Genomic DNA, 19975 nt, shown 5'->3' with positions numbered 1-19975 from the left:
ACAAATGGAGCTGGTTCCACAGCAGCTGCTTTGGAAGGAGAGAGGAGCTCACCAGAGATCTGCGAGGTCACAGCCTCCTTGTCAATAAATTCTCCCACTGAACATTGTAAAATCAATGTTCTCTTCTTGCCAGACACCACTTCTTCCCTCCAAGTTCTGCGACCTGTTGTCATCCTTTGCCCTCTGGATTGTTTGGTGCCCTGCAGATCCCCGCAAAGCCATGACTGGAGGGTTGATGGACAGTGGAGCTGTTCACACATCACAAACGGACTGAACATCTTTCAAGTACAGATACACTGAGCTTTTCCACCTTCCTGAGCTTCAAATTCCCAATAAAAAGAAGCTCCTGCTCACTGTGAATGTCTCTCACTGGCATTTGGAAGAGGCTCTTCGTGATGCCCTTTGTTGTTTGTGTCCTCTGTCTTGGGCCACAGTTTGGTCTTCCAGAAATATCTTAAAGTGTATTTTGGTGTTCACAAGACTGGGATTGTTGCCAAAAAAATCTCCCATTTATTATTAAATGGTATGATTTGCCCTTGTAATGGTACATCCTGGTGTGTTTTACAGCCCACAATAGATGAGAAGATTCAGCTCGTGCCTAAAGCCCAGTTGGGCAGCTGGGGGAAGGGCAGCAGTGGTGGAGCCAAGGCAAGCGAGATGGGTAAGTCAGGAGGGACCCTCACCCTCGGCTTTGCTGCCAAAGAGCAGGTTTGGGTGGGTTCACAGAACAATGGAACGTCCTCAGCTGGGAGGGACCCACAAGGATCAGAGTCCAGCCCCTGGCCCTGCCCAGACACCCCAACAACCCCACCCTGGGCATCCCTGGCAGCCTCGGGGCCGTGCCCATTCCCTGGGGAGCCTGGGCAGTGCCCAGCACCCTCTGGGGGAAGAGCCTTTCCTGATATCCAACCTAAACTCCCCTGGCACAGCTCCAGCCGTTCCCTGGGTCCTGTCCCTGGTCACAGAGCAGAGCTCAGAGCTGCCCCTTGGGAGGAGCTGCAGCCCCCAATGAGGGCTCCCCTCAGGCTCCTCTCCTCCCCTCTCTGTGTGACCTCCTGACAAGAAGGGTTGAAGTGGGGCAGGACCAGCCTTTTCCCTGCACTTCTCTCCCCATCACTCTGAAACAGCTCTGGCTGAACTGCTCAGTGATGCCAAGGTAGCAGCAGCTCCTGACCTTGTCACTCTGCTCTGTGTTGTCTCCACGATCTCCAGACTCCTTGCGACCAAGTGCCACAAGTCTGAACAGATTTTCTGCCCTGCAGCCTCCAGTCTCCCCAGTATCTGCCTCATCTGCATCTTCAGAACTAGAATCTCGCAGGGCCTTAACGAGGTGAGTGTCGCTCCGTCTCTCTTCCCTGCTGCACTTTGCACCCCCTGCTCTGGGTACCAGCGCTCAGAAAGAAGAGAATTCCTTGCCTTTCCAGGAATTCCCCTCTGAGTTAGCTTCAAACACACCTGTATTTTATAATACCATAGGGGAGACAGGTGGAATTCATTTTTAAAGCCATTTTGATGAATGTTTTTACCCTTCAGCTAAGGGTAGTTGTGTTTAACAGATCAAAAACTCTTCAGATAAAAAGTAGTAATAAATAGGTTGGATTTAATAGCTGTGAATTCAGCCAGGTCAGTAGGTTTATTTATCCAGAAAAACACACCTAAAACCTGGCAGAAATGCAGCATAAAACAGTGTCTGACCCTTCCCAGCAGGTGTTACCTGCCCATGCTCCCGCATGCCACAAAACGCTGCAGAGCCTCTCTCTCACTCCTATTCCTTCAGGGCTGCAGCCACTCCAGCTTGGAGCATGAAACATGTATTAACCCTCAATAATTTATTAACTCTAGACACGGTTTATAAATGTACAGTTCATTTAAAAGGTCACTGGATCTTCCTTCCAGTGCACACGAGCTGCTGAAGTGTTTTCCTGGGTTGTGCCTCTAATGTTTTCCCTCCTATTTCAAGAAAAGCTTGGGCTTACCTGGAAATGACTCCATTTTGGTATTGTTTTGCCCATCTTACTTGTTAACACAATAGTTAATAGGACAGATCATTGTCACCTGTTGCTGGAAGCGTTCACTGTTTGGGAGGTATTTTTCAATAAATGGGTAAAAAATACAACTCTCATGGGATCACAGAATGGTTTGGGTTGGAGAGACTTTAAAGATCACCCAGTCCCACCCCCCGTCATGGGCAGAGACACCTTCCACTATCCCAGGGTGCTCCAAGCCCTGTCCAACCCAGCCTTGGACACTTCCAGGGATGGGGCAGCCACAGCTGCTCTGGGCACCTTGTGCCAGGGCCTGCCCACCCTCACAGGGAGGAATTTCTTTGCAACATCTAATCTAAAGCTCTCACACCATTTCAAAGTGAAACAGAGTCCTTGTGTTATAAAATTCACAATTCCATGTATAAAATGGGTGCTGCAGAGCACTGCTTTCCCATGTGTTCTCTAGCAAGCATTGGCTCTGCCTGTCCACTCTGGGTATTTGTGTTTGCACATCCCTGAAATTGAGTTAATTTTGGTTGTAGGTACAGCTGTAAGAAATGGAGTCAGCAATCCTGTGGGGTTTGGGGGTGGTTTTTTCCTGCAGTGAAGCCCTCAGATACCTTCTCTAACCTCTGAGTGTGTTTGTGCTCGGCAGTCGCGGGAGCACAGGCAGGGAGAAGAACGACAAACCTCTGCCACCTTCCCTGTCCCGGCCTAACACCTTCCTCCGGGGCAGCAGCAGCAAGGAGCTGCTGCTGGACAACCAGGCCCAGGAGGAGCAGCGCAGGGAGATGCTGGAGACGGTGAAGCAGCTGACAGGAGGCATGGAGATGGACAGGAACAGCACTGAGGCCGAGAGGAACAAAGCCAAGGAATCTGGTAACGGCTCCTCTGTGCTTGGGGAATCTTGCTGAGTGTGTGGAAAGGCAGGAGGATCTGTCAGGAGCAGTGACACTGTCAGGCTGCTGCAGCTGTGATGCACCTCCCAGAGCTGGGTAACAGCTGAGTCAGGCAGGCCTCGGCCTCATCCCTCTCCAGCCCCTCTGTAGGATCCAGCAGAGCTGAAAGGCTGCAGATGCCAGCACAACACCACCCCGTGGCATTGTCTTGCCTGTTTTGGCCTGTCACTGTCCCACTGGCTTCTGGGCACAAAGTCCCCCAAGTCAGTGTCAGTTCTTCAGGAAAGCTTTTTCAGTGCCCAGTAAAGCCGTATCTACCCTTTCCAAGCATTCCTCTGGGCCAGGGCAGGGATTTGGGTCTGGGACAGATGGTGCACAGCAGCTTTTTAGCACCATGTTGTTGCCAGCTCTCCTCCTGAGCTGGCCCTGGTACAGCGGGACAGTGGCACCCACCAAGGTGACTTGACTGTCACCTTGTCAGTCCTGCAGCTCCTACTTTTCCCTCCTGCCAGCCTGGGCTGGTTTGTTAGTGGGAAAATGTGGACTCCCAGGGGTTGTTCCCTGTGGACAGAACCTTTATAGTAAGGACAGCGTTCAGCCCCTTCCCTGGGAAACATCTGGAAACTGCTGCAGTGAGGGAAACACCTTGACTGCCTGTCTTGGGGTGACCTTATGATGTGTATCCCATATCGCTGCCTATGCCCAGAAATTAATTATTGGCCTTTCTATGCCTCTGAACTGAGCCTGAGAGGGGGAAGAAATTTATTTTTTCCCGAACCTGGTGGGGGGAGGGGTGGTTGTGCCTTCTCTCAGAGGATATATATTTCTAAATTTGGCCAAACCGGAACACTGCCACAGCACAGCAGAGGCCTATCCTGAAGCTTTGGGACGTTGTAGACAATCCACGGGGACCAGAGTTTTGGGATGTGATCAGGAGATTGCCTTGGGCTGCTGCCCATTGCAGTCAGCGTATTTTAACTTCGCTGCAACAGCTCCCATTTAATTATTTAATGGTTGCGGAGAGCTTTTAAGGTATTCGACCTGTGCCACTGCCAGCTGTGATCCTGCAAGGTCAAGTTACAGAGATACTGGGAGTTCCTATGGGGGAAAAGTAGCCAGGAGGGAATCATAGAATCCCAGAATGGTTTGAGTTGGAAGGAGCCTTAAACTCATCCAGTTCCAACCCCCTGCCATGGGCAGGGACACCTTCCACCTATCCCAGGTTGTTCCAAGGCGCATCAAGGAACTACCCTGTGCCTGAGGATGGGACAGGGGACACACCTGCTCTGGTGACTTCTGTTCTCAGAATGTCAGCTCTAAAATGCTGATTTTCCTTTTCCAAACATTTCTTTTTGCTGTATTTCCACCAGCCAAGCCAGAAGCTCCCCCAGTTCCAGTGCAAGAAAAGCCTTCGCTATCAGAAGAGGAAATAGAGAGAAAATGCAAATCTATCATTGATGAGTTCTTGCATATTAATGATTTTAAGGTAAGCAAGATGAAAACCTCTCTTAACAGAAAGCTCTGAGGGCATGGAGTGCTTTCTCTCCAGGATCTGTCTCTGTGAGCACCCAGCCCACACAGAGGCAGCGGAAGCAGCGGGGCCGGGCAGAATCCAGGCAGCAGCAGCAGCTCCATGAGCCGTTTCAGGACAGTTGTCTCCCAAGCTTGTTTTCTGCCCTTCTGGTCATAGGAAAAATAGCCCAGCGTGTGTGTTTTAAGTAGTAAGATGGATGTGTATCTGTCATGAATCACTGAGCAGCTCCATAATACCAGCAATTCTGGAAGCAGAAAAGCTAGTGGGAAAATAAACAGAGGTTTTCATTTAGTTATCAAAGCATGTGCTGTTCTGATCTGAAGGCAGATAAAGCAATACTAAATATTGAACAAACCACTCCAGAGGATTTTTAATAAACATTGGAAATTACTGAGCAGCTGTCATCACTTCCTAGTTAAAAGGTTGAAATTTTGTTTCCCTTGTAAATGGGTTTTTTAGCTTGTCCAGGGAGTTTGCAAGAAGTGTTTCATTGGCTATGAAGCTGATTCGTTTGATCTTTCACTGAAATAAATTTTAAAACCTGCCAAGTTTGAAATGGCAGCATTTGGGAGTTGCTGGTTTGGCACCCTAAAAGCAGAGTTGCTGCTTCCATTTCATTGGGCTTCCAATTAATGATTGGAAAGAGGAATAGTCTCATGATGGATTGTTTAGAGTTCACATCTAGTTATTGGGATAAATTATTAAATACTTGGTTTGGAGAGGAAAAACCGTGCTCTGATTGGCAGTGGGCTGGCCTGGGACCCAGGGGTTGGTGAGCCAAGGAGTCTCCGCTCCTTTTCCTTCTTGTGATGGACTCCAGAGGCTCCCCCTGGATGCCTGTGATGAAGGGACCACTTCGGTTCCCTGTTTGCAAATACAGCAGCATATTTCTGTGGCTGGCTGGAAATAGAGCTGAATTGCATTGGACAGGGCAGGGCTGATTAAAAGTACGGAATCAAGGCAGTTTGTTTGCATCAGGAATTACTTGCTACTGAGGAATTCTTGGTGCTCGTCAGGTGCAGTGAAGCTCTGACTAACTCTGCTTAAACTCGTGTTCCTGCAGCCACCTGTGAGCGAGTTCCTGCTGTGTAGAGCAGAGGAATGGCCCTTTGCAGGTGTTTGGTCCTCAGAGTTTGACCTGACCGTGAACTCAAAACTGCTGAGCTATGACCCTGGTGACAGCAGGGTCAGCCAGCAGGGTTCCCTGTGTGTCCTGGGACACCAGGATCCTTCTGACGAGCTCCGACCCGAGCGCATGGGCTGGGACCACCGGGTTCCTGACCTGCAGAAAAAAGCAGGGCCTGAGGAAACACATCTGGGGCTGCCAGGTCTTGGTAACTCAAGGCATAAGCAGTCACAGAGCAGGTGCCTGTGGTCAGGAAGGCCACTGAGATCCGTGGGCTGGACCCAGAAGGTCACTGGGAGGTCCTTGTTATGGCAGTGGAGATTTTTGATGTGGGACTTTGAGAGCTACTCTCAGAGTCTCTGAGTGTTTTCTTTGTTTAGGTTGCACAATGCACAAGTCAGAAAGTAGGGACTTCAGAAAGGGGAAATCTTCCTCCAAGTGCTCCCCAGCTATTTTCTGATTCTGGATGGGCTGTGGGTTTGTAACACAGGTGTTTGTGGCAGGTCAGATGAGTAACAAACCTAACCTGATACCCTCTTTCTGACTTGGCTTGATGTTTGATGCAGTAATAGGTGTTTCAGTGGCATCCAGAAGACAATTCCTGCCATTTCACCGAGCAGCCCTGGAATGTGATTGTGTATTTTAAAAGTTGTTACCTGAGTGGTATAAATTCCATTATTGCTATTACTGTTGTTTCTGTTACTATTACGTGGTGAGGTTCCGCAGCCTAATTCAGCAGCCTCACTAAATACTCATTTTACCAAAAATCCCCAATGTCACAGTAGGAAATACTCTTGTGCCATGTTTTTGGCTACTTTTCAGTTCCGGGGTGACTGATACGTGTCGTTCCACAGGAGGCCATGCAGTGCGTGGAGGAGCTGAGTGCCCAGAACCTGCTGCCCGTGTTTGTGCGCGTGGGAGTGGAGTCGACGCTGGAGCGGAGTCAGATCACCAGAGATCACATGGGCCAGTTGTTACATCAGCTGGTGCAGTCGGGAAAGCTGAGCAAGCAGGATTTCTTCAAGGGGTTGGTATTCTGCACATAGAATCCACAGATTCTTTTCCTCAGTGTTTCTTGCAAATGGATGCTGTGCTGCAGAGAAATGTTCTCCCACCTTTTTTTGGTATCCTGCCCTCTCCACACATTCTTTTGTAAGGACCATATAATCTGGGTGTATTTATAAGGAATATTATTACTGTAATATATCTTAAAGTGTTTCAGATGCTTTAGTGAACATAAATATGTTCATATTTATATCAGCTTTTATTTCAAAGCAGATCTGTAGGTGTCTGTTTAAATGTGTGTATTCAGATCCCTGTTCTGTGCTGCATTTCTCCCTGATTGCCTTTTGCAAATCCCTGAATGTAATTGGAAGAGGAGGAAGTCAGAATCCTTCACACAACATTAGTACCTGGGAGCTCCTGTGCATCCACAGAGCCTTAGCCACTCTCCCACTAGGAAAAAGGCTTCACCCACCCGATGCCATCTCTCAGGACACCTCAGCTGGAGCGGCCGAATCCTCGAGGAGCTGAGGAGGAGAGCATGCAGCAGATGGGTTGGACCTGCTTCAAGAGACCTGAGTTTCAGCTGCTGGCTCATTTCAGCTCCCTGAGTTTTGTGTTCCCAGCCTGGTGTCCAGTCCTCAAACAATCCGTGTTCCCAGGGAGGCCCCTGGTGGCACTCAGTCCTCGCCGGGGTGTAGAATAGGAGGAATAACAGGGGTAGCCACAAATGCAGCAGTGAAGGAGCAGATGAACTCTTTGGATCCCGAGTTTCTGAGGAGTTGGCTCTGTCTGGCTGCTTTAATTTGAATCCCTGTCATTGTGTACCACCGACCGCTCTGACAGGAACTCCCTGCACCCGTGTCTGTCCCTGAACTCCATCCAGCTCACAGGAAAGGTTTAGGCAGCCTGAGCCCAAAACCGTATGGAACAGCTGAAAAAATCTACATAGATCCACAGGGAGAACATTTGTGTCCACACAGCACTGATGGTCAGAGGGACTCTTTTGAGGTGATACATATCCAAAATGTATTGGAATTAAAGCTGTTCTGGAGTTTCCTGGCATTTAGATAAGTGGATCTTGATGAAATATTGGGATCTGTGGTGTGAATGTGGCATAAACAACATGAAACAGCTCCTGAAGATGATGGAAAGGACAAGTGGTGTTCAGTGGGTGCTGAGGGGAACACCAGAAACCACCTCACTTACTGACACAGGAGAAATGACCGTGTAATGAGGGATCACAGGATGAGCACTGCTCCCAGCCCACATCTGGGAGATGCACAACAGGAAAACAATTTCAGGCAGAAAGGCTGGAGGTGCAGCGGGGGATGCAAAGAACAAAGCAAAGGAGGTGGTTTCTGGTTTGAAATACGAGAGAAAATGTGCATTTATAGTCACTAAACAGGACACTGGACTTTTCAAGGTTTTTGGGGGGAAACGAACCATGATAGAAACTGGCAGGAGAGCAGAAAAATTACCATCTGCCAGGCATGGGAAGTGAAGCCACCTGCAAGGATTTCATGGAAAGAAGAATTTTGAGCCATTCTGGAAAGTGTGTCTTTGGGGAGCAGTCCTGTAATTCCTGCTGCAGATAGAAACCCCCCTCTGCTGAACTGAGCTCTTACTTACAGACATTTCACTTGATGGTTTATATTTACAGACAAAAATGCTTTTTAGTTTTATAGGTGTTACTATTACCAAATGATTTGGTACTGGGATATAAGAATTATTACAAATTGAGGTTTCCTCAATCTATTTGTTGGATCTACAAAAGGTGGTGTCTTTTCCACATACTCTCCATGTTACTGCATGGAGAAATTCGGAAGTACCAAAAGCATAAAATGGCAATAGGGTCTTTGTTACTTTTGTGATTCTCCTCACTCCTCTCTCTCTTCACTCCTCTTTTATGTTACAAAACATAAAGTACAAAACATTTTTAAAGTGCAGATTTCTTTGCAGGAAATATCTCCAATTAAATTTTCTTTAATACTTGATGTTTTTCCTTCTTCTAAAGCTTTTCTGAGACCTTGGAGCTGGCAGATGACATGGCCATAGATATACCCCATATCTGGTTGTACCTGGCTGAGTTGGTGACCCCCATGTTAAAAGAAGGAGGAATCTCTATGAGAGAACTTATACAGTAAGTGATGCTTTCTCAGCTGTGCCTGCAGGGTTTTCACAGCGTAGTTCCCACCAGTCGGTGAAGGATGAGAGTGCTGGAGGCTCAGCTCCCCGGAGCCAGTGGGAAGCTTGATGCACATCCTTGGGGACCGCACCGGTCTGAGAGCTCTGCTGGGAAGGGAGCTTGGTGCTTACACCCTTGGAGAGGGGTTTTATCCATAAGTCTGCTGTTTGTTTCAGCTGAGCTTAAAAATACCCCAGTGCTATAGAATGGAGTCATTTGGGAGCGCTGGGAATTGGACCTGTAGCGAGTGAGGTATCGCAGAGGGGCCTGTGTGGCTCAGAGTGGTAACCAAGGAGGGCAGGGTTAGGTGGGATATTTGGAATAAATTCCTCCCTGTGAGGGTGGGCAGGCCCTGGCACAGGGTGCCCAGAGCAGCTGTGGCTGCCCCTGGATCCCTGGCAGTGTCCAAGGCCAGGCTGGACATTGGGGCTTTGGAGCAGCCTGGGACAGTGGGAGGTGTCCCTGCCCAAACTATGGGATTCGGTGTCTACCACCTGGGCATTTCCTTGAATGGGCACAAAACCTTGTCTGCAAGACTGAAAACCATTTCCTGGACCAGAATTCCTGTATTTTCTGTATGTCCTTACATATTTGGGGATTAACTGGAAGCCAGTGGAATGGTTCCTATTTCTATTACCAGTATATTAAGAAAATAACAGTATTTTCCCTCTACCCAAATACAGCATCCCACAAAAATGAGTGGATTTGACATTAAATATAACATACTTTTTGATGTAAAACTCAAGTCTTTGTAATTAGCCCTGTTGTGACAAGGTCACTGCATCACTAAATGTTTTATCATCAGTGCTGGATTAATCAAATCCTTCCTCCCTGGCAGAAGTTAAAGGTGATTTCCTGCCTCAGTTTGCCCCTTGCTTTGCATTCCAAATACGAATCATAAAGAAAAAACACCTGGTTTTCTTTCATTCTAGAGAATTTAGCAAACCCTTGCTTCCTGTGGGAAGAGCCGGCGTCTTGCTTGCTGAAATCTTGCACCTTCTATGCAAACAAATGGTGAGTGCCCAGGTGCTCCTGTCCTCCAGAGGGAGGAATGGATGCAGCGCTCGTGTTCATGCATGAAACCTACACCATTCCCACATGAGGACGTTTAGGGATGATCAGCCAGTCCAGATAACTTAGGAAACATGCCTCGCACCCCCAGTTTCCAACCAAGCCTTAAAAGGTTCCAAAAAGTTGAGTTAACTTTTTGTTTTCTCATCACTTTTCCCTTTTGCAGGTACCTTTGCACCTGGCTTCTCCCAGAAGCTAAGAGTGCTGAAATACTGCAAGAGGGACATGCTCAAGGGATTTCTGGGCTGACCAGAAGCAGCAAGTGCCGGGAATCTTGCGAGAGAGATGTTCTTGCAGACCGGAGAGGTTCTCAGGGTTCGGATAAGCTTCCGATGGCCTCAGACTGCTGGGTGCTTATCCAAACTAAACCTGCCGACTCTTGAGGTTCACCCAGCACTGGGGTAGTGACACCTCCTCACCCCGTGACTCCGAGAGCTCTCTTTCACACCTCACAGCTGCGTGTCCAACCAGTTTGGTGTTTTCCCTATAACTCATCTCCATTTTTGTCTTTTTTTTTCTTTTTTTTTTTAATCCAGCTAAATCCTGCACTTTGGGTAGTGTCTATTTCCAACCCCGTAAAATCCCTCACTTGCCTTTTTATATTTTTTCAAGCATGCATTCAAGTAAGGTTGAATGTTCCAGGGGCATTTCAGTCTTAACAGTGCAAAGAGTGTCTTTTTATTTATTTATTTTAGTCTTGTGCTTGTTTGGACAATCAACTTCTTTTTTTTTTTTAACTATTCTGTGAAAGAAAAGCTGCTGTGCTCTGGGTGTGGAAGCACAGCCTTGGGTCTCTGTTTCTGCCATAGCTTTCTGATCCAGTCTCGTCCAGGCCAAGACTTGGACTCGGGTATTTCAGTGTAATATCAGCCATCTAATCCAGATCTTGATGGGTCAGAGCAGGAACTATGCACAGTTGGCTCTTAACAACCTGTATCGTAAACTGAAAATTGTAATCTGCTTTGTGAACTAAAAGTCAGGCTTCATTTCTCAGCTTGGCTTAGGCTACTCAGTGATCTCCTTGTGAGCAGGCGCTGTAAGGTGAAACTCTGGCAGAGCATTTGGGTGAAAAGAGCTGGTTGTGCTCAGCATTTTTATTCTTATCAGAACTGTGTGTGTCAGAACTGGGCCCTCCGAAGCAGGAGGCTCAAAGGTCAGTGTGACATTAGAGGCTGCAAAAGGCTGAACTGTCTGTGCTCAAAGGCACTGCTCTCAAGGTTTGCATAAACTCTAGGAATTGAGGAGAGAATTTGGGATTATGTGCCTGAATTTGAGTCTTGGTCTCTGTGCAGAAAACAGCCGTGTAAATAAGGAATTTTCTCAAAGGAGCAGTGTGCCAGAGCCTTACTGTCAAGGCAGGGGAGCGTGAGTCACGGAGTAAGTCAGGAGAAGGATCTGAGTCATCCGTGCCAGCTCTGTGTCAGGCCGTGGGAAACTGTCCTGTTCACTGCTCCTGGGTAACCTCGGAGGTCGTTGCGAGCCCCCCGTGTCACTTCTGCCTTGTCCGTTCCCCATCACGAGGCGTTGCCCGCCTGACAAGATGTGCATACCCGGGGGGATTGCACATGTGGTTTCTCTTGCACGAGGTCTCCAGATGTTGTCACTCATTGCCGGGCGTTTGTTGGGTGGCTGAGCTGTCCATTATTCCTCCTGACACAGCTGCACCATTCCGGCCCCTGTGAGCTCCCGGGGTGTCGCTCAGCTCTTTAAACTGGACAAACTGCTTGTGTTTCAGAGCCATAAGAAAGTGGGAGCCTTGTGGAGGGAGTCTGGCCTCAGTTGGAAGGACTACTTGCCCGAAGGGGAGGATGTACATACCTTTCTCATGGAACAAGTGAGTTCAGATCATTTGCTCGATCATCCCGTTTGTTCATCCTCTTCCATCCCATTCTTATGTGCAGTTGGAATATGGGGTGAAGTGTCTCGAGTTGGGGTAGATGATTTCAGCACCACCTTTTGAAGCACAGGGAGGACAAGCCTGTCCCCACTGCTCCCAGACACACATCTCAGGTCTCCTGGCTTCCTCTAGGAGACCTGTTTCTCCAGCTGGGAAAAAAATTTCAAGAATGAGTTTTGGAGCAAGGACAGATAATCTGCAGAAGGGCCACAGTAAATGGTAGCAGTTATTCACTCATCCCGCCTTGGACTATGATCCTGGAGGGGGCCAGGAACTGATGGAGGCACCTCACCTCTTGCTGGTGCTGCTCCTCAGGAAGACACTGTCTCCCTTCGGAGCTTCGAGTGATCTGCTGCCCTGTTCCGGCACTTTGGAAGTGCTGCAGGAAATGAAATTGTTACCATGGCCTGGGCCTCGCTGAGGGGACTGCAGCCCCTCTTGTCACAGTTTTCAAGGAATTGGGGCACTGGCTGCAATTCCTTTGAGCCAGTGCCAGCTCTGGTCGTTGCATTCCAGCCCCTATAGCTCCAGCTGGGCAACACACGCTTGATTTTTTGCTCTGCTGTGCAGGGCTGGAGCTGCCTGAGATACCTCGTTGTCTTTGCTGGATAATGTAGTTCCCATGTGTTGGTAAAATGCTTCCTAACCTTTGGAACAGGGAAAGTTTATATTGCTGTAACAATAACTGAGCAGCTGGAAGATGCCAGGAAGCAGAATTAAATGTAGTTTCCTGCTTCAATCTGGTGTAATTCAGCCTAGGGAAGTGCGTTTCACTAATTCTCATCATCACATGTGGTGTTGCAGAAGTTGGAGTTCGCGGAGTCCAACTGTTCCAGTTCCTCAGAAGCACTTTCAGAGAAAGAACTCTCTGCGGAAGAGCTGAACAAGCAGCTGGAAAAACTCATTGTTGAGGACAAGGCGAATGATGAACAAATCTTTGATTGGGTAGAGGTACAAAGAGATTTTCACCCTCCCTGCAGACTGTTTAACTGCTTTTGTTAATATGTTCTGGTCTGAACATCTCGGGGTTTAGGACACTGCAAGGATTTGGTCTGTACAATCAACACTTCCAAATAATTAAAATCTAAAATATAATCAGTTATTTAAGAGTCAGCTTTAGGAAGGAAGAATTTTAGCCATATTAACTGTGTAACTGCTTTTTAAATACTGTAGACTTTCTGACACTAAATATCCTGCTTCTGCCACTTAGTGCATTCTAGATGTACACTGCTACATCGTTTCTTCACAAAATAGGGAAGAGAACCTTCTCACTACTTTTTTCCAACATGACCTCTGCAAATTTCCCCCTGTAAAAACATCCTGGGCAGTCACTGAGAGTGACTTTTTTTCCCAGTGCCTGCCCAGTGCACTGGAAGAGAAATAAAAAAAAGAGGAAAAAGCCTGTCAACCCACTGGTCTTTGCTCTCTGTCTCTGGCTGCATTCTTTAACCCAGATGTTTAGTGTCCAAAATTATACCCAGCCTGATGCATTTACATCTGTGCTTACACTAAATCTTGGTCAGCTTCAGTTCAGTTATTTCTGTGGCAGAGCAATGTGTTAGAAATGTCATTTTTCCACTGCTGTTAGAGGAGTTGAGAGTGGAACGAAAGCAGCACTGAAAATCTGGGATCACCCACAGGCTCTTTGGAGCCTTGGACAAGTTCCACAGCCATTCCCTGAATTTCTTTTGCAAAGCAAACAATCTCCACCCAAGGAACATGCCATAAAGTTTGTTGGAAAAGCCTGAAACTCTTTGAAACTGTGTAAGGGCATTGCAGGAGCCTGGCATGGTTGGTTTGGTTCTGCAGACAAACGGCTCCTTGTGGGAGGCGTTCAATGGCACATGGATCCCATGGGAACTGGTGTTGCCTGTTGACGTCCCTGAGGGAGTTTCAAGGAGTGAGTGGGGAAGCCGAGGGTTTGCAGGGGTGAGCTGGGTTTGTGCTGCAGGGGTGAGCTGGGTTTGTGCTGCAGCAGCAGCTGAGCCTGGACGTGCTGCCGGATTCAGTGCTGGAGTTTGGAAGCAGTCGCGCCCCTGCAGCGCTGTGTTTTTAACTGGCCCATTTACTCTTGATTCCAGGCTAATCTAGATGAAAGCCAGATGAGTTCACCTACATTCCTTAGAGCTTTAATGACATCAGTTTGTAAAGCAGCTATTATAGGTGAGTAACTTGCAGTGTAAACACCACACAAACCAAACCTGCAAAGAATTATTTGGTGTTTTTCGGGTTTATATCACATTTCCCTGCCCAAGGCTGTGTTTTATCACACACTAAGGCTACTCCATCATTTGGGATTGTGCCCGAGAGCAGGGTGTCCCTTCCCCATGTGACAGCCAGGCGCTTTGCCAAGTGTGGTGTTCCCGAGGTGACCCTGGTGTGTCCCAGTGACCTTGTGTGAGCGGGGGTTTCAGACAGCGCTGGGTAATGCCAGCTTGCTCGTCGATTTTCGTGACAAAGGTGGAAATGACTGAGATCATCATTAAGGCAGTTAACATTTCCACTCCTGTGTCAGCAAAGATGCGTGGGCACCCCAGCAGTGGCAGCGTGGGCTGTGGGAAGAAGCCAGTCTGGGGCTCAGGCTTGTAAGAGTTTTATATCTGAAGTTTCAGTTTCATAAGGACGGTTTATGTGGATTGCTTGCCTGTACAGCTGTTGGCTGGAAACACAGGAAAGGGAGGGCTCCCAAGTCGGACACGTGAGCCTTGGAGCCTCAGGGGAGTTGAGTAAAGCACTGCAGCCAGAAACATCTGCTCACTTCACTTGGTTTTCTTTTAACTTTACTGTTGGCATCTGGCAAAGCAAAAAGTGGTGCTTGTAAAGGGTCTGGTTCTGCTCTGAGCTGTGATTTAGGGGAGAGAACAGGCTGGATTCCACCGTGGGAGGGAGGGGAGGGACAGCCCAGCTCCTTCCTCTCTCTGGGAACAGAACCTTGCTCGTGCCACCTAGTGTTAACAGAGACATGACACAGAATTTCATTTACAATGTTTAAGAGTTCCCTGTTGTCAGGAAAGTCATCCTCTGGTGTAAATTTTGACCTTGCTTTAACTGAGTCTTTTTCTTTTGTTTTCAAAATATCACTTAATTGGGTTGTGTGATGTACTTGAAAGTTGCTGAATAATTTATCCATGTGGCTGAGGGACTTCTAATGCATATTTTTTATATATTCCTATTTCCTATGTCATGTGCAACTTACAATTCTGTTTCTGCCCTGGTATTTAAAAAAAAAAAAAAAAAAAATTTCTAAAAACCTTCTAAACGCAATTGCCTGTGGACACACGATTTGCACTGCAAGGTAAAGTTGTGCTGCTTCTGTGTGTGTTAGAGCTGGGGTCACTGCAGACACTGGTTGAATTTGGGGAACTGTAAGGACCAAGACTTCCAGAAATAGCCATTAACCAAAAATAGTTCCTGTTGTTTCTCATCCTCCTTTTCTCTCCACTCTGATCTGTGTTTGTGATTGTTATTTGCATAAATAAAGGCAGTCAAAAACCTGTCCCTGTTGCCATGTGCCAAAGCTGACCCTGCTTTCTCCTCTTCCCCTCAGCGGACTCTTCCAGCTTCCGAGTGGACACTGCTGTTATCAAACAGAGAGTGCCCATCCTACTCAAGTACCTGGACTCAGACACAGAGAAGGAACTACAAGCACTTTATGCACTACAAGCATCAATAGTAAAACTTGATCAACCTCCTAGTAAGTGTTGCCTCTGTGCTGGGATTCCCGCAGAAGGGAAGGGGGATTCTGTGGGAGACTGGGAGAGGATGTGCTTTTCCTTACCTTTGTAGGTAGCAGGTGAGAGAAGCCGGTGTGTGGTGGGTTCAGCTTGTCCAAATTCCAGCTTTTTAGAGCAGCTCAGGTTCCCAAATGCTTGGCCAGAGGCCGACTCTTCTTTTGGTTGCTCCTGTGAGCAGGCACACAGAAGGAAGGACAAATGTCTGTTGATAAAAAGAGAGGAAAAAAAGAGCAGTAAAAAATAATCTGTTGAGTTTGCAGTACCTGGGCATGTGAGAGCATGGGTATTATTATTATTGCATTGCTACTCCACAGATGTCTGTGGGCTTGGAGGGAGTAAAATGAGTTGGTCAACTGATGATTTTTGTCCCAAAGATGCTACAGAAAACTTGTGGGACAAGAGGCAAAGGAATAGCTAAAGAAACTGGGATTCCCAGGGAATCTGCAGCACAGAATCCAAGAGTGCCTCAAAACACCCAGCACTATCGTCCTTAGTGCCCTTTATGGCATTAGTTGGGCATTATCCCTCCTGCTGAGCCACAAAAATCCAGGGTTTGAGGGAATCCAGATGTGTGGTCCAGAGGAGATGGGCTGCTACGGGTTCTGCTTGCCAGCCAATCTCTAGATAACGTATTCCCATAGCTGCTTTCCCAGCTTTCCCTCTTCTCTGACAGTGTCAAAGGGGTTGGTTTTCCCCCTCACCTGAGTGTGAGCAGCCAGGAAGCAATAACTGAGTAAGAGCCCTTTATTTTCCTTGTCTCTCCATCTCCTGTGCCAAGAGGTCGCGTTAATCCCCTTATCTGCAGGCGTGTCTCTGGCCACAGCCACAGCTGACAGATGTTCCCTCCTGTTATTCCATTACTGCAGATTTGTTGCGGATGTTTTTTGATTGCCTGTATGACGAGGAGGTCATTTCGGAGGATGCCTTCTACAAGTGGGAAAGCAGCAAGGACCCAGCGGAGCAGAACGGGAAAGGAGTAGCGCTAAAATCTGTCACGGCGTTCTTCACGTGGCTACGGGAGGCCGAAGAGGAGTCAGAGGATAATTAAAACTTAAAATACAGATTACAAACAAACAAACAAAAAAGAAACAATTTAAGTATTTTTTTAAAAAGTTTCATGTCTTCGCCAATCACAGTGCAGCAAGGCCAATTCTCTCTCGCAGACCCCCCTTGCCCCACACACGCACGAGTGGGAGAGGTAAAACCCGATAAACACCGAGGTGATCATGGAGGCAAAAAGGTACTTGAAAAAAACCCACAAAAGTAAACTTCAAACCTGAGGGCGGGAGCACTAAACCAAAATACCTGTATTATTTATAGAAAATATTTTCTGTTTTAATCTTTTTCTTTTCTTTTTAAACAAGGACTCATACTTAGGAAAACACACAGCAAAACAAATCTGTTTAGCAAGAACAAAAACAAGTTGAAAACTTTTAATTTATTATTTTAAGGACTGCAAATGCCAGTGTAATTTTTAAATTTGCAGTTTCTGTAAACAAATTGTATAATAGAACAAAAGCAGAGAAATAAATTTCCCTCCCCTTCATAAGCACCTCAGTTTTGTTTCAAAGCATGATAAATAGACAAAACTTTGAAGGGGGTTGGGGTGAGCTAGATGAGGACAAGATAATTTTTTTTTATTGTCATCAGATTTTTCTGCCTGCCTCTCAGCTTGCTTCTGAAATTTAAAAAGAAAATAGTAATCAAACCATACGTAACCTTGGATCAGAAGGAAATGCATTTGAGAAAACCGCTGCGGACCAGAGTGCTCCGAAAATAACTCATTGAAAACCGTGCTACCCCGGGGAAAAAAGTACTAGTGATACTTTGAGAACCTTTAGAGCAACTTTAAGGCTTGTAAATACATAGAACAAATATTTAAAAAAAAAAAAAAAACAAAAAAAGAAAAAAAGAAATTGACTCAATACTATTCTTTTCACTTTCAAAATATAAAGAACAAAATAAAGACAAACATTGCAAGTTTAAAAGAAAGTAAAACGACTTCTCCTTTGACAGCTGCTGAATGTGTGCACCATCCTGAGCGGTGCTGGCTTCCTTGGTGTGCCGTAGGTCCTCGGGCCCAAATTGTGTACATATAGTGTGTGTCTGTATGTGTGACTACCAAAAATGAAGGGTGAGAGCAATTGTTGTTTTAAAAAAAAAAGGAAAAAAGGGGTTGCTGTTGTGCTGAGAGAACTCCCTGGCCAGGGAGCAGCCGGTGGCTGCGGGGCCACGTAGGTGCGGTTGGTTCCTGAGGCTGGGACGTGACCTCGGGGCAGACGGTGCCCGATCCCAGCTGGGTTTCTCCAGCCATGTGGCAGCCGTGTCTCTCGTGCGACTTGGATCAGTGGCGTCATCCCGGTGACCCTGGGAGCTCCAGAGATCGCAGCAGTGTGAGCCGAGATCCGACAGCCGTGCGCCCGTGGCCGCCGCCCTTCGCCCGCTGTGCCTGCGCAGCCAGACCCGGACAGGGGAACCCAGCGCCAGGGAACGGGTGGAGGAGCGACGGGTGCTCGCCCGGCCCGGCCCGCCCAGGTCCACGTCCACAGTGCCAGCGCGGCCGGGGACAGAACCACAGCCATGGGAGCCCCTTCCCCTGTGCCCAGCGGGACCCAGGGCCCGGTGCTGCTCCAAACCGAGCTGCTGCTGAGGACGGGAAGGCCCTCGTGCGTCTCTCTGCAGCCACCAAAGATGACCTGCTGGCTCTCATTGTGAGAAGCACCTGCCATCAAGGACTCTGCAAAGCTGGGGAAGCCCTGAAATGTGGTTTGTGAACTGTGGGCCATGGACCGTGAGTAACCTGTGGAGCATTTGTTGGGGGTCTCTGCAGCACTGGCTGCTCACATGATGCTTTTTCTCTCCAGCTGCTAAATCACTTCTTTTAAAAAAAAAAAAAGATACAAAACACCCCGACAACAACAAAAAAAAAAACAAAAAAAGAAGGGAAGAAAGGCTACAAATACATTAAATACTTTTCTAGTCTTACTTTTACATGTAAACAATTGCTGTACTTGCCTAAGGATGTGATTTGATCACCACGGGGAAGGGAGGAGGTGCCTGGCTGTGGCCAGAGGGGAGATGTCCATGAGACACTTTCCCTGTTAATGTGTTCCACGCCATGAATCTGAGCTAGAGAATCCATGGCCTAAAACACTAGAGCATTGTTTGGTTATTTTTTTTTTAGTAACAATAAAACACTTTTCTCTGATGTTTTGTTAAAAAAAAAAAGAAAAAAAGAAAAAATATTCTCACCGTTAATGTATGTTCATGTATCTGCGTGTACCACATCCAGTGATGCCTCGGCGTTGCCGTTGGGCCCAGAGGTTTGGATGGGCTCTCAAGGTCTCCAAAAGGTCTCTCCCCACGGAACCCCCACCCACCAGGGCTCCAGCAGTGTCTGTTAAACCTCTGCAGATGGTCGTGTGGGTGCTCTTCTTCCAAAAGGCTTTTTTTTGAGTGGAACATGGTGGTTTGTAGTAGTTAAATAGTTCAATTAAATGGATGCGAGTTTGTATGTAAATAAGGGTAAATATTTGCCAAATCAGTGTGGGCAAATGATGGAATTCCTCTCAGGGTGGGCAGTGTCAGAGGCCGCAGGGAACATGAGTGTGCAACAGCAGAGCTGTGCAAGGAGTGATTCCTCTCTCATTGCCTTGGATCAGAAAGGATGAACTTGCTGTAGAGCCTTTTAACAGCCCTGTGAATCCAGTGTGTCAGGGCTGGGAAATCTGTCTGGGGAGCTTAAGCCTTCTGGCTGAAAGAGTTGGAAAACCACTGGCTGGAGGGAATGGGAATGGCTGGCAGGTGGGTAGAGGTGAGGTGAGAAAGTCTTTCCCCCTTTTGTTAGAGCCTTTTATGTTAGATATTCGAGGGGGTGAGAACTTGCCCTATTAGTGTCCTGCAGAGGCCAGGAAGGGACTTCTCAGAGATTTTCAGGAGGGGTTTTTCAGAATTGTTCAAAGTTGGGTTTGCAGCATGGCAAGTTTTGGCTGCTCTGAAGTTAAATCAGTTCAGCTGCACTCTGGATGCTGTGAGCAGTTTATGCACAAGGCCTTGACATCTCCAGCTGTGGGTGTGTCACCTGAAGTTACAGCTTCCCAACAGTCACTGCAAGGAGCAGGACTCCTGACTCCTTCCTCTGCTCCTCTTGTGTTCTTTGCCATGTACTTACTGCACCCAGTTGCTTTCCAGTTTCCTTGTAGATCAGCACAGATTTGCAAGTGGTTGTGGCTCCTCAGGATGCGGCTCAAGAAAGATCTTTGTAACCACTTTCCTGTGACGGTGTTAAAATACAAAAAAACTGTAAGATACATGAAATAGAAAAGGGAATTTTTAATTAAAACAGGTTCCCATGGGAATGTGGTTTGCAGGAGCTTCATTTTGTGTAAGTGAGGAGAGATGAGCTGTGGTCACTGACCTAAGGTTACAGGAAAGCCTCAGCAGGGAGGGCAGCAAGTTTACACCAAGAATACTGCAGGTTATGCTGAGGTTTTGTCTCCTAGCCTTGATCCTGTTTAAAAACATCTTGTGTGCAGGCTC

The 19975-nt window shown here is 47.4% G+C and overlaps 1 protein-coding gene across 9 annotated transcripts in view; it reads left to right on the top strand.

The window, feature by feature from the left end:
• Positions 1 to 17434, top strand: part of EIF4G3 (eukaryotic translation initiation factor 4 gamma 3) — a 141750-nt gene extending 124316 nt beyond the window's left edge. For 8 of the 9 annotated variants that reach the window (XM_082295779.1, XM_082295778.1, XM_082295776.1 and 5 more), the window contains 12 exons: positions 568 to 661; positions 1213 to 1330; positions 2641 to 2864; positions 4255 to 4370; positions 6399 to 6571; positions 8564 to 8689; positions 9667 to 9748; positions 11541 to 11639; positions 12507 to 12653; positions 13784 to 13865; positions 15250 to 15396; positions 16303 to 17434. In XM_082295779.1, the coding sequence (XP_082151905.1) occupies positions 568 to 661; positions 1213 to 1330; positions 2641 to 2864; positions 4255 to 4370; positions 6399 to 6571; positions 8564 to 8689; positions 9667 to 9748; positions 11541 to 11639; positions 12507 to 12653; positions 13784 to 13865; positions 15250 to 15396; positions 16303 to 16484 (1590 nt within the window). In that variant the 3' untranslated portion in view covers positions 16485 to 17434. The other variant, XM_082295782.1, reaches the window with a different exon arrangement.
• Positions 17435 to 19975: the final 2541 nt, after the last annotated feature.

The sequence above is a fragment of the Coloeus monedula genome (genome assembly GCF_965178545.1).
Source record: "Coloeus monedula genome assembly, chromosome: 22".
Taxonomy (NCBI): Eukaryota; Metazoa; Chordata; class Aves; order Passeriformes; family Corvidae; genus Coloeus; species Coloeus monedula.
Note: the sequence above shows the minus strand (reverse complement) of the source record. Positions and strands in the feature narration are given on the sequence as shown.